Source organism: Capricornis sumatraensis, chromosome 2 (genome assembly GCF_032405125.1).
Source record: "Capricornis sumatraensis isolate serow.1 chromosome 2, serow.2, whole genome shotgun sequence".
Lineage (NCBI taxonomy): Eukaryota > Metazoa > Chordata > Mammalia > Artiodactyla > Bovidae > Capricornis > Capricornis sumatraensis.
This window is the reverse complement of record NC_091070.1, coordinates 35,525,184-35,539,408: the sequence shown is the minus strand read 5'-3', so window position 1 is coordinate 35,539,408 and position 14,225 is coordinate 35,525,184. Positions and strand designations below refer to the sequence as shown.

Sequence of the window (14,225 nt, the reverse complement as noted above, 5' to 3'; positions counted from 1 at the left end):
AACTTCCCTTTCACTTTTCACTTTCATGCATTGGAGAAGGAAATGGCAACCCACTCCGTTATTCTTGCCTGGAGAATCCCAGGGACAGAGGAGCCCAGTGGGCTGCTGTCTATGAGGTCGCACAGAGTTGGACATGACTGAAGCAACTTAGCAGCAGCAGCAGCAACAGCTTAGGTGATTAGGTTCACTACCTATAGGCTATCAGATCCTTCAAGGAGAAGCAGGACACTACAGTGGCCCCAGCACCTGGACAGGCTGACAATCAGTGAGGGCTGGGGCCTCTGCCTAGTTGGAGTGGGGAATGGGAAGACTGCCCAAAAGATGGATTGATGAGGTCACCGGGCATGGACAGATAAGAGGCAGCAAAACTTTTCCTCCTACTTGGAAGCTTCCAGGCAGGCTCTTCCCTATGAAAGAGAAACTCTTCTACTCCCCACACTGCCCAGTTCCCTGCCCCAGCCAGCTCTTCCCTCCTCAGCTGCTCCCACACAGAAAGCAGTGCCAGTTCTCAGGAGCAGCAGTTACCCAAAGTTAGGCTTAGAACAGGGACAGGAGGGCCATTCAGATTCCTTACTCTTACCCTAGATCTCCCCTTCCCATGTGTGAGGAGTGTGAGGAAAGTAATATCCAAAGGGAGGCAGAGAGCCAGGGGTAAATTTATGTTCTGGGATTTATAGTCTAGTAGCTTGGTGGCTGAGAGAAGCCATTATGAAGGGTATCTTTGCTAAAACAGAACGCAATAAAAATAAGTAAGTGGTTCAAAAAGAAACTATTTTCACAAGAACAAAGTCATAACAGTTTAATAATTTAAATAAAACCAACTTCAGGAACAATATACACCATACATAAAAGTTGAACAATTAAATTGAACAGTGTATTTAAATGCATCAAATTCTTAAAAACTCCCAAAATGAACTTAAGGCCACGGATAGGAAAAGGTAATTTTGAATAACTTACAGACCAGAGTAAAACAGACAAGGTAGTTATTCTGCATTTACCAATACTCTAGACTGATATCATGGATATTTTAAACTTTTATGAGAACACTTCTAGGGAATCTTAAAATAAAGAGTTAAAAAGGAATACAATTGATTTCAGGAAGATGAATTAACAGCTAACAATTTCTTTGGTCCTCCAAGTCACAGCTCTAGAAACTTTAAAATATTAAGCATGAGATAAATTCTATCTCTGTCTAAATGTTAAGCAGGATAATGTCTATATCAGGTTAGATTTTAAAAGGAACTCAGAATCAACCACCAAACTACTTTAGAAACTCCAAATATAGAAAAAATGAAGGAACTAGAAGTAGGGAAGAGTTAAAATAAAAAAAAAAAAACAATCACCTCTGCCATCTTGCCCTTGCATAAGCCAAATAGCATCAGAGTGGCTGAGACAGAACTGCCAGAGTTGCAGCAAGCATGTAGTTAATCCTTGTTAAGGTAACAGGATAAATTTGAAGAGCACAGTGTCAGCCTTCTCCATGTCAGAGACTTCTCCATGGAATAACCGTGTTTGTTTTTGCAGAGAGTTGGGGTTTTTAGTTGTTGTTGTTTGTTTCGATTTGGCCCACACTGCCCCAGTGGAGGAAATTTTAAGATAATCATTAATAAGGCAGCAGCTTCCTGGACTAAAAGACCTATCCCACTTGAACAGTCACACGAAAGATAAGAGCCACTTGGGCCACATGGGAAACTAGTATACCAGTTTCCAGTATTTTACCCTCATTCCAGAAAATGATGGTGCATTTTCACAGACACCAACAAAATCGCTTTCATTAGACATGGGACAGAGCTCAAAACAGTTCACAGTGCAATCTGCATTCTCTCACGTTCACGGAAGCTATGGTTCTGCAAACCTGAAAATGATGGACACTTTTAAAAGTTTCTGTAAATACTTAGAAAAATATTTGATAGGTTAAAAAAATTTTTTTTGAGGCATCTACAAGGAACTCACAAAGTAAGCTCCCAAGAAAAATGAAAAGGTAGAACTGTGATAACTAGTTATTTTCAATGTCAGGACTAAGTCTTATAAAACAATGGCTTTAAAAAAAAAAGGCAAAGGTATCTACACTCTAAATGGTGTGATATTCTCCTCAAGGCACAGAGAGTTAAATGTCTAAATCCCTGTATATTGACATGAGAATATACTCGTAAACAACTCCAGGAACTAATTTCCTGTACTTGAATTTTAAAAAGAATAGAAGGTAGAAATTGCCTTTTTAACTCATAGTGAAATTAAAATACCTAGATATTCCACTACCTTCCCTTGGTGACATATGTTACAACTGGATAGTTTTAAAAATATATAAAAAATAAAGTATCATTGGTGGTTAAATAATCATGATTAAAATGGAGCCTTCTGGATTTTGAATTTGCAGAGCAATGCTGCACAGTGTATATAAATTATTTCAAGCATGATACCACTTTTGTTTGGAGAGGGAATAAACATATTGACCATAATTTTCTCCCATTCCCAACATTCCTATGCTTCTGAATCAAATTACCATACTCTGAACAAAACATATGAATCCTTCTCCCTTCCTAGCACCCTCAGGTTACCTGAAAGGCAGTGTTTTATACAAGTAACTTATACTATCCTGGAGAAGGGAATGGCTACCCAATCCAGTATTCTTGCCTGGAGAATTCCAGGGACAGAGAAGCCTGGCGGGCTATAGTCCATGGGGTCGCAACTTACACTATTGGCAGTTTTCTTGGATGTTGCCACTAAAAGGTGGCAAGAAGAAAATACAGGGCTCACCCCTTAATTAATTACTTTTATTTGACTTGCTATAAATAATTATTAAATACAATTAATGACAAAGATGAGAGTTCACATCTGTAACAACTGGAAGTGGAATGTACAAACAATTAAGACCAGACAAAACAATGCTTCTAGCTGCACGATCTGTAAACCATGTGGTACAAGCTGAGGCTCAGCTCTTGATGAGGGTCAGAAACTCTTCCCGGGTCTTCGGGTCCTCCCGGAACACCCCCAGCATCGTGCTGGTCACGGTTCTGCTGTTCATTTTCTGCACTCCTCGCATTACCATACACATGTGTCTATGAAACAAGGCAACAAAGGTAGTCTCATGGAGTAGACAGTTGCTGGTTTGGTTTTTAAATAAAAGCAGCCCAAAAGATTAAATCACAGTTATCAAGTATGTCAAAATGTCACTTCTTAGATAAATTTGTTCTAAAACTTTTTTTTTAAGTTCCTAAGCCTTATAGCTTTTATTGTTATCAATGGTTGGGTCCTTAAGGCATCCAGTCAGAGGAGGAAAAGTGGAATTTTCTTCCTGGGTGAAACTAATAGAAAGGTGTACAGAGATACACAACTTCTAGAGAAAAAGAAATTCAGAGTTCTCACTTGATCCATCTTCAGGACCAAGTCAGCACTTAGCTAGCCTAGGTGTTCAGAGAAGTACTGAGGCACACTGGTCTCACCAAGTGGGATCCATAGAACGGTGACCAAGGTGGGTGAAGTTAGCCAGCAGTGCACAAAGAATGGGTGAAAACTGCCCACGAGATGTACATAATCCTCAAAATTCATTTGAACGTAAGGAAGTGTCTTCAGTTGCCCTTTTTACCTGTTTTTAGGTACAACTCTTTATTTTTTAAATGTGTGACAACATATTTGGAAAACTCTGCTCAAAGAATCAAAGAGCTGAAGAAATCATTAGCTGTTAGTGTTGTGTTCATTCACTACACCTAAGCCTATGACTCCCTACACCCCCAACCCCCAAAACCACTATGATATTATTAAATGTAAACAGACTTACGTTGCTTCAACCACGACCCCCACTCCAGCAGGTCGCAAGGCCTCTGTGATTGCTACGGCAATTTGTTTCGTAAGGCGCTCCTGAACTGCGGATGTGACAAGGAGCTCAGTGAGTCTGACACGAACAGACAGCTGGAAGCTTTTGCTGTTTCTAGAATATTTGAAATCTTAAAAGCAAGACTTGGGTGAGGCTGAAGAGCCACCACCTTTCACCAATGTGCTTGCTCTGCTGCCCAGGCCACAGGACACCCCTGTTCACTTCCCTCGCATGCAGTACAGGCGCCAAAGGGAACTGAGGAAGCCCTGGCCCTCCAGCGCCACTGGAGGGCGCAGATTAGAATGGCGACTGTCTCTTACGTGCGCACAGAGACCGACAGAATCCTGACAACCAGCACCCCACGTACGGAGAGCAAAATAAATGAATACACAGCTTGCAACAGGATTAACAAAGGGGCTATAGTCCAATTATTATATTGCTCTTAGAGCCACGTTGACAACCAGTGATTTAACCTAAATTTTCCTGTGCTGAATAAACAATATCTTTGAAAACCTAAGTGTTCACTGCAGCACTGCATTTATTTGAAAATTGACAAAATCCCCAAATATCAGAGCAGGAATTGGTTAAATCATGCCACAGCACAGCTGTACAATGGAATGCTGAACAGTCAGCAAAATAAAAGACATGATTATGTGTATGTGAAAAAAAAAGTTTAAGATTTGGTAAGGGAAAAAAGGATGAAGACTGTTTTCCAATACATAGAAAAAGTAAGTTGATTTTTTAAATGTTGGTATATACAATAAAATATGAAAGTGAAAGTGTTAGTCACTCAGTCTTGTCTGACTCTTCACAACCCCATGGACTGTAGCTCATCAGGCTCCTCTGTCCATGGGATTTTTCAGACAAGAATACTGGAGTGGGTTGCTATTTCCTTCTCCAGGGGATCTTCCCGACCCAGGAACTGAACCCAGGTCTCCTGCATTACAGGCCGATTCTTTACCATCTGAGCCATTAGGGAAGGTGGAATCTGCAAATACAATGATTTTTTCTGGAAGCCTGAAATATAGTAGACTTTCTCTTTCTGTTTTCTTTTCCTGACAAGGTGTTTTTTATTTTTTTTTTTCCCACTCTTTTATTTATTTATTGTGTGCCATGCCATGCCATGCGGCCTGAGGGAATCTTAGTTCTCTGATTAGGGACTGAACCTGGGTCACCACAGTGAAAGCACCGAGTGCTAACCATTAGACCGCCAGGGAATATCCTTAATTTTTATAAGACATATATATTACACTTGTAGTAAGAACAAAAAATACTTTTCCCTTAATAAAAAATGATTTTCTGTAAATAAAATACTTTAAAAGTTACCTTGTAATCTTCTACTGTAGATTTCTACAATCCTAGAAAAGAAAGAATTGTTTTAATTATCAACTGAAGTGAAACTGGAAGCCTTTCCCATAAGTCTAAAGAATAACTGCTTTATTGAAGTAATTGTAGGGTGTGGGCAGTGGATAAATGCTTAGAGGAGAAGGATACAAGTAAACAAGAAGAGGGAGGTCTGAAGGAGACCACCAACCACAAGAGTGGTGCTTGTGAAGAGTGAAGAGTGGTGCTTCCCTAAGTCTGCAAAGACAGAAAGAATGAAGTGTAAACATTCACTGAGGAAAAACAACAATTAGAGGTGAGTAATTTTCAAGCTCCCAAATCATCAATTTTAGATCACGTCTCAAGTGTTCTAATTAATCATATTGTTTAATCAGAGCTTAAAGCTCAAGCTAAAAATAAAGACTATTTGTTAATTAACAGCAGACCAACGTCAAATATGTACCAACTAAACCTATTAGGATAATCAGATTAGAGTTAAACGGACTTCTTCAGACATCTCTTTATAATACATAAGCACACAGTAATCGCCCGATAGGAGCCCCTGATCTCAGTTTATAACAGTCCCTTTCAACATCTTTTCTTCTGGCTGTAAAACATGGAGATAGTCACAGAATTACACATTTGAGGATCGCAATTCATGTGAAGGATCTTTTCTCTAAAATTTGGCCTTTTAGTCATGAATTTGGACTCAATTTAAGGATCAGCTCACCTACAAGGTGTGTTACAGCCCTTTTCCCCACTGTGCCATTCAGACAGAACTGCCATTCAGCAAGAACAGACGACTTGCTTCTTTATTACTTGTGACAGCCAATGAAGGCAGTCTCAGGTGGGCCGCCAGTCTAACAGGAATGCCTCTTACCTTTCTCTGCCACCCACGGTGCCTGCCTGTGGCTGGTTGACAGTGGCTACCATGCTGAAAGAGCGTCATTTGTCATTGACCGCCTACTGTGTGTGTATGCAAGTATGTGGCAAATAGGGGTCTTATACCCACAGTTTATAATTTCTTATTAGTAGTTCATTCTTTTTCAAGTAAGAAATACGTATTGAATCCCTGTCTTCTCAGCATTAAAGATAATCATCTAGTGTATTGTCAGGCCACTCAAGATGGCTGTAGTCTTGCTTTCTGGACGTCTGCTCAATGAGACCCTGCTTCTCTCACATGACCCAATTCTCTTAATTACAGAGCTTAATCAGTAACTGCCTCTGTGTTTGTCCAATGCTCAGTGGCTGGTTTCCCTGGTAACTGATGAGCCAACCTGACATCAATTCCCTCTATACTCTCTCCGAGTAGCTAAGGTGGCTGCTGTGCACAGTGAGGTGTTGTTCCAGGACCTTGCTTTGAACTCATAAGGCTCCCCTGTGCACCAAACTGCTGATATCTCTGTTGCCGTTTCAGGGCTTGTTCTTCAGTCTTGAGGCTGGGCAATCGCAAGGCTTGCAGGCCTGTGGGGTGCAGCCCAACAACTGCCAAGCCAGCCAAGGCCAAGGAAACTACCACGAATGCAGAGATATCAGGGGATGTGGGTGGGGAATGCAAAGTTTTGGGGGAATCCTGAGGGGGCCATCCACAAGCAACGTGGGACCCTGTGGCCACTGACCACCATGAGAGATGCCTGCTTTATATTCCCCCCAATGAGTGAAATGTTGATACACCTTGTATCATATGCTATACCAAGATATAGTATAAGTATGCCGTACCAAGACATCATTGCAATCTAGTTTACCATATTACAGGAATCAACAGTTTTCAATTTTAATCTAAACTACTTTCGTATTCTTAAAGTAAAGCTCCTTGGATGATAAAAGTTTTTTGATAGTTAGGATTTTTATGACTACACTCATAATTGAGATTAGTCTATAATTAAACAGCTTTGTCAGGCTTTGTTATCAGGCACAGGCCGTTTCATCTAATACAGCTTTTTAGGTGTTTTCACACTCTTGAATTACTAACATGAAAGTCAGTGGTTACTCAAAAGTTTGAAAAAATGCCTACTACAATAACTAGGTTTAGCCCCTTCTCTGCCACCCCTCTTCCAATATTAATTTTACTTTTCCTAATGGTTACTAAAAAGCCTCTTGATGAAAGTGAAAGAGGAGAGTGAAAAAATTGGCTTAAAGCTTAACATTCAGAAAACTAAGGTCATGGCATCTGGTCCCATCACTTCAAGGGAAATAGATGGAGAAACAGTGGAAAGTGTCAGACTTTATTTTCTGGGGCTCCAATATCACTGCAGATGGTGATTGCAGCCATGAAATTAAAAGATGCTTACTCCTTGGAAGGAAAGTTATGACCAACCTAGATAGCATATTCAAAAGCAGAGACATTACTTTGCCAACAAAGGTCTGTCTAGTCAAGGCTATGGTTTTTCCTGTGGTCATGTATGGATGTGAGAGTTGGACTGTGAAGAAAGCTGAGTGCCAAAGAATTGATGCTTTTGAACTGTGGTGTTGGTGAAGACTCTTGAGAGTCCCTTGGACTGCAAGGAGATCCAGCCAGTCCATTCTAAAGGAGATTAGTCCTGGGCATTCTTTGGAAGGAGTAATGCTAAAGCTGAAACTTCAGTACTTTGGCCACCTCATGAGAAGAGTTGACTCATTGGAAAAGACCCTGATGCCGAGAGGGATTGGGGGCAGGAGGAGAAGGGGACGACAGAGGATGAGATGGCTGGATGGCATCACCGACTTGATGGACATTAGTCTGAGTGAACTCCGGGAGTTGGTGATGGACAGGGAGGCCTGGCGTGCTGCGATTCATGGGGTCGCAAAGAGTCGGACACAACTGAGCGACTGAACTGAATGGTTACTAGCTTATCTAGGTTTTCTAATGCTTTGCTCATTCTCATCCATCTTTGTCTTTGATCTATGAGTAAGTTTTTAAGAAAATTTTAAAGAATATGTTTGGTTATATAACCTCCCATCTCCAGATAAAATTATTAAACTTATAAGCAATTATGATAGATCATGCTTTCAGCTTGTCACCATTGAGTAAGATGCTAGTTGTGGGTTTGTCATACATAGCCTTTACTTCATATATAGCCTTTACTGTACAAAGCAATAAGGTATATTGCCTTTGTACTCTGAGTTTTTATCATGAATGGACATGGAATTTTGTCAAATGCTTTTCTACATCTATTGAGATGATATGGTATATCTTTTAGGGCTTCCCTGATAGCTCAGTTGGTAAAGAATCTGCCTGCAATGCAGGAGACCCCAGTTCGATTCCTAGGTCAGGAAGATCTCCTGGAGAAGGGATAAGCTACCCACTCCAGTATTCTTGGGCTTCCCTGTGGCTGAGCTGGTAAAAAATCTGCCTGCAATGCGGGAGACCTGACTTTGATCCCTGGGTTGGGACGAGTCCCTGGAGAAGGGAAAGGTTACCCACTCCAGTAGATCCTTCTGTCCATATCAAAGGTTGGGAGGTAATTAATGTTCCTGCTCCTTAAGGTTTGTCAGTTGCTCTATGCGTTTCAGCCAGTTTTGTTTCCATTTGATAAAGATTCATGACTACTTTTAATTTTTCTTTTTTTTCTTTTTTGGCCAAGCCACACAGCATGTGGAATCCTAGTTCCCCAACTAAGGATCAAATCCATGTCCCCTGCATTAGAAGCACAGAGTCTGAACCACTGGACCACCAGGAAGTCCTCATTACCACTTTTATTATACAACCTTCTCAAAATAAGAGGACCCACTTTATCCCCTCTGACAAATTTTGCCTTAATTTTAATTAGCATTTTATTTTTTTAAAGGGGGATAGGGTTGGATACCAGAGAAGGCAATGGCACCCCACTCCAGTACTCTTGCCTGGAAAATCCCATGGACAGAGGAGCCTGGTAGGCTGCGGTCCATGGGGTCGCGAGGAGCCGGACACGATTGAGCAACTTCCCTTTCACTTTTCACTTTCATGCATTGGAGAAGGAAATGGCAACCCACTCCAGTGTTCTTGCCTGGAGAATCCCAGGGACGGGGGAGCCTGGTGGGCTGCCGTCTGTGGGGACACACAGAGTCGGACATGACTGAAGTGACTTAGCAGCTTAGCAGCAGCAGGGTTGGATACTACATTTAATCCAATAAGCCAGATGGCTCAGTGGAAAGAAACACACCTACCAATGCAGGAAATGCGAGCTTGATCCCTGGGTTGGGAAGATCCCCTGGAGAAAGGAAAGGCAACCCACTCCAATATTCTTGCTAGAGAGTCCATGGACAGAAGAGCCTGGCAGGCTACCAGACCACGGAGATGCAAAAGAGTCAGACATGACTGAACATGCACACACTTACCGGTCTTATAACATCTGCGCTAGGCCCTCTTTCTCTCTGTATTACAACATAATATATACAATAATATATATAATAACTCTGTACTATACTTTATCTCCTCTTCCTCCTCTGGCAACTGGGAAAGTAATCTGGTGATACTTTTACAGGAAGAACCCATGGATGGTATAGTTTAAGCTTTGCAAATCTTAGAAGTGTTTCCGATGCCTTCATATAATTTGACTTGACAAGCTAGACTTGATACCGGGGTGCAAATTCTCAAGTGTGGCTAGAGCAAAAAGGAAAAGAACAGCAAGAAATAGAGCCAGGTCATGGTGGGACTTAACTAAAGTAAGAAGCTTGAACTTTATTAAGGGCTACAGAGCTAGGAAGGGGAAGCGCTGTCAAACCCACACTTGACAAAGAACATCCTAGCAGCACATGAGAGCGGAGCTAAGGATCCTAAGAGATGTGAGGACAGGAGTTAGGAATTTAAAACATAATCCAGGAGGAACATCAAGGTCCCAAGAGTGTCAGTAAGAACAGCCAGCAAGCAGCATGGGGTCGCACAGAGTCGGACACGACTGAAGTGACTTAGCAGGTAGCAGGTGGCATGGTGATGTGAGGGAAGCGGGTGGTACAGGAGGTCAGTGAGCATACAAGAGCAAGAGAGGGATTCCTCCTCACTCCTCACCCAAAATACATATAGCAAAGATCTACATATAAAAATAAGGTCATAAAAATAACCCCCCAAAACAGGAATTTATGACTATGCAAGTTTTAAACTTCGTGAGAAAGGATAGTAGAAAACAAGACAAATGATAATCCTGGAAAATGACTCCCAGCTTTAATATTCAGAAAGCACATATAAACCAGTAATAAAAAGACAAGCAGCCTACTTGAAAAATTAGCAAAAACTAAGATTAGGAAGTTTCTGAACAAATTCAACCTCACTCTAAGTGCAAATTGAAACAATAGGTTCCAATTTTTACTTATCTTGTTTGGACTTCAGACTCTTCAGTGTTTGCCAGTGTTGCCAAAACGGTAGAGAAACACATGCCGCTAACCTATTATCAGAGTACAGATCTGTAGGATCTTTTCTGGAGAGCAATTTGGTAATATAAACAATTTAGCTACTCTCAACCCAGTAATCTTATTCTAATCTTACAGACTCAAAGTATGGAAATAGATAAAAATGTATTCACCAACAGTTTTTTTCCCCCCATTTTTGACAAGTCTCAAGCTATAGGCTTAAAGACTGGTTAAGTGAATTATATCAAAGAAATACTGGACTTCCCTGGTGGTCCAGTGGTTAAGTATCTGCCTGCCAATGCAAGGAACATGGGTTTGATCCCTGGTCTGGGAAAATTTCACGTTATGGAGCCACTAAGGCCCTGTGACACAATTACTGAGTCTGCTCACCGCAACTAGAGAGCAGCCCTCCCTCGCTAAAGTGCAGACCCAGCTCTGCCAAAAGTAATTAATTAATTTTTTAAAAATACAATGTGGTCATTAAAAGGAACTTGGACTTTTTAGACTAAAAGATGTCCAAGGAATTTCAAGGAATTTTAAGTTTTTTTTTTAAAGTAGTAGTGAATGTAGGGCATGATCCCCTTTTGTCTTATTTAGCGAGTAGTTTCAAGGCCACATGTTTGCACTGAAATCTTCCAGGATAGTGAAAGATCTCTAGTGGGGAATGGAAATAGGAAAGAAAAGTTTTACCTTTACTCACTCACTTGTATTTCAGTTTAACCGGCATGTTACTTTTATAAGAGAAAAATGAGAAAATAAAAACATTCCCTTTGTAATCTAATCTAAGGTTGTTAACTATCTCCCAGTCTGAACCTCTTGGATCAATCGACCTGCTGCCCATCCAGTGGAATATGCCTTGCTCCTACCCTCTGATTTGCCTTTGGTTATTCATTAACTATACCTAGAGGCACTTCTCTTCTGTTCAGAACTCTGCTCAGCCCTCCACCCCAGGACTCCTCCAGCCTGCCAGGCCACAGCCATCGTGGGTCCTCTGCACCCAGGGCTAACCTGGCAAGCCTGTGGCACCTGCTGGCTCTCCTAGAGGGTAGTGGCCGTGTCCAACTTCTTTCTAGCAACCACGGTAACTGGCAAAGTGTCCTTTCACAGTAGTTGCCCAGCAGCTGAACCATAGCCATGTGAGGCACTACAATTCTATATTCAAGATCTAATTGTGTTCACTCAATTATTCTAAAGCAAGAAAACGAAACCATGTTCAACGTATTTTCAGCAACAGAAGGAATTTCTATTCAAACTAAATTTACTCTAGAATTCTACCAGGGTTAAACCAGATCAACTTACTTCTGGCATTTTCTTGTTACTTAAAGCTTTACTGTTTGATATTTGACTTCCCTGGAAATGAAAGGTCATTCATTTGAAGGCAAGCATATAACAAACTTCACATACAAGATTAAAATGAGCGGTGAAATTTTCTAAGACATCCAGCTTTATTCCTTTTCATGCCCTAAATATTCCCAACTTCTTATAAGGAATAAGCAGTTGGATAATATCTTAGCCTTCTGTTTTATTTAATAGATCCTTTATTTAAAATCTTTACAAAATATCTGAAACTAATATATACTCAGTTCGCAGTTCTTTGGTTCCTTTTTTGGTGTCTTACGTTTTAATCCAATTCGTGTAAGAACAAATCCCCATGCTAATAATTAACTCCTTTGTATTGTTCATAAAAGCCTAATTATTGGAGAGCTTTTCCTCCCATTAGGAAAGGAAATAACCAAAGGCTATTCTCTTCTACCCTCAAGTCACCACTCTTTCCAGGACCTCACTAGATCACTCTCACACTCATTTTCATAAGGTGTTGCCCATGGTCTACACATGGTGAGATCTTCTAGAGGAGGCTGCTTACATTAAGACCACAGCCTAGTGTGGTCTGCCAGGCTTTTTATAGTATAAAAACTATCTATTTTACACCTTTCACACACAGAGAGTCTAATACAGGTGGGAGCAGGGCCAGGATTTCTATATGAAATGTAAGATTGGCAATCTTGCTGGAAAAGTGGGTACCAGGGAACTGGGCCTACACTATGTTTGCACAGCAAGCCCGCTGAACATACTTAGACTATGTATTATAAAACAGTAAGCATAACCAATTATAATAAAGACATATATTTAGTTGATATAACTTTATCATTTGGGAGTAAGTTACTGGGGAGGAGGTTGCTAACAGAAATTACCCTACCACCACCACCAGTGCTATTTTTCAGCCACTCCTTGGCACTGCCATTGGATACGGATCACTGAAAGACATCAACATGCTTGCATATTTGTATTAAGAGCCTGACTGCAGTAAAGAAATAGTTATGATTTAAGAGCATCCTTTCATGGTACCAAGGAGCCCTTTCTGGTTGTGAGATTGAGGGATGAGGTCAGAAACTAGGGAAATTAAATTTCTCTCTTCTACCTACTTTCTCCTTAATCCCTAGAAGAAATAAGTAAGAACATGGAAGTCAAAACAAAGTAAAAAGAACAGCTGTGGAGAGCAGGTGTCAGACTGCTGGAATGGTGTTTACAGAGTCCAACACAGAACTGGAAAGGATTTGGGCCACCGTTTCATGATCGTCTAAGTAGAGAAGAAGCAGGAACACATCAGAGCCACAGGATAGTCGATTGGTCACAAAGGTATGTTTATTTCAATGTTGATATGGTCACTTTCACCTCAGTCAAGTTATCCAAACTTAGCTTGGTTTACTTTTAGAAGGAGGAGGTCAATTACTGCATTTCATTACCTACTTCTTCATTTTAACTCTCCTTCAATACACACACCTTCCAGTATTTGCTCATCACCCAGGAATACAAGGAAACCACACAAAAGGGTATTTAGGTCTGGCCCCCAGTATTTCACTGTTCCTATCAGAGATATATAAACACTAACCCTTCTAGCTAAGCACAGGCGACCATGCTGGTATATCACCACTTCTTTCCTAAAACTTAAGAATGGTAGTAAAGGCCTGAACCCATGGGATAAAGAGAGAAAAAAAATATTGTAGCACAAACAGAAACAGAGGAGAGTAAGTATTATCTCAGAATGGAGCTGAGGGGGAAAAAAGAAAATGAAAAAGTCAAGGAAGGCACAGTCTTGGATCTGAAGAGTTAAAGGAACCAGAAGTGAACCAACTGGCCCTGCAGGACCCAGAGAGAGGCATGGAGGTACCCAGGCACAGTGGAAAGCAGGGCTGAGGCCCAAGGTGGTTCGTTTAAAAGTCAAAAGTGCAGTGCAGTTAGACCTCTGCCCAGGTTTTCTCTCTCACCCCTCTTAGCTAAACCACCCTTAAAGAATGGGAGCTGAGCTGAACTTACCCTCAGGGCCTCTCCAGTCAGGAAGGCTCTGCCGAGAAAAGCTTGAGGTAAGGCTTCAAGGCTGAGCAGGTGGGAGGTGGAAAAGGAAGGCAGGCCAACAGGGGAGTGAAAAGAAAAGGGCATCTGTGTTTCAGGCTCTCTAAGTCTGTCTTAGACAGACTATATATATGTCTATATATATGTCTCTGCGACCATAATGTAAGTTGGAATGTGCCTCCCAAGTGAGATCCACATTGATCAAGAGACAAAGCTTGATAAGATTCTCACCATGTAGGAACAGGTCCTATAAACCTGTCCTCTTATTCACTACAGTCATACTTACCGAGCAAGTTTGCTGAGGCCAAGAACTTGCTTGTTAGGAAGATAACCGATATGGACCTTCAGAGAAGAGACAGAAATCATGAACTAAGTGAAACACAGTACTTCTCTGTGATAAAAGGAAACAATACAGTAACTTACTATGTAGTTC

The 14,225-nt window shown here is 41.1% G+C and overlaps 1 protein-coding gene across 3 annotated transcripts in view; it reads right to left on the bottom strand.

Annotated features, from left to right (window-relative positions):
- Window positions 1-842: 842 nt before the first annotated feature.
- Window positions 843-14,225, bottom strand: part of GCH1 (GTP cyclohydrolase 1) — a 57,575-nt gene continuing 44,192 nt past the window's right edge. For 2 of the 3 annotated variants that reach the window (XM_068963666.1, XM_068963668.1), the window contains 4 exons: window positions 14,079-14,134; window positions 5,141-5,172; window positions 3,779-3,863; window positions 843-3,059 (listed from right to left, as the gene is read on the bottom strand). In XM_068963666.1, the coding sequence (XP_068819767.1) occupies window positions 2,933-3,059; window positions 3,779-3,863; window positions 5,141-5,172; window positions 14,079-14,134 (300 nt within the window). In that variant the 3' untranslated portion in view covers window positions 843-2,932. The remainder of the gene's footprint in view (window positions 3,060-3,778; window positions 3,864-5,140; window positions 5,173-14,078; window positions 14,135-14,225) is intronic. The other variant, XM_068963667.1, reaches the window with a different exon arrangement.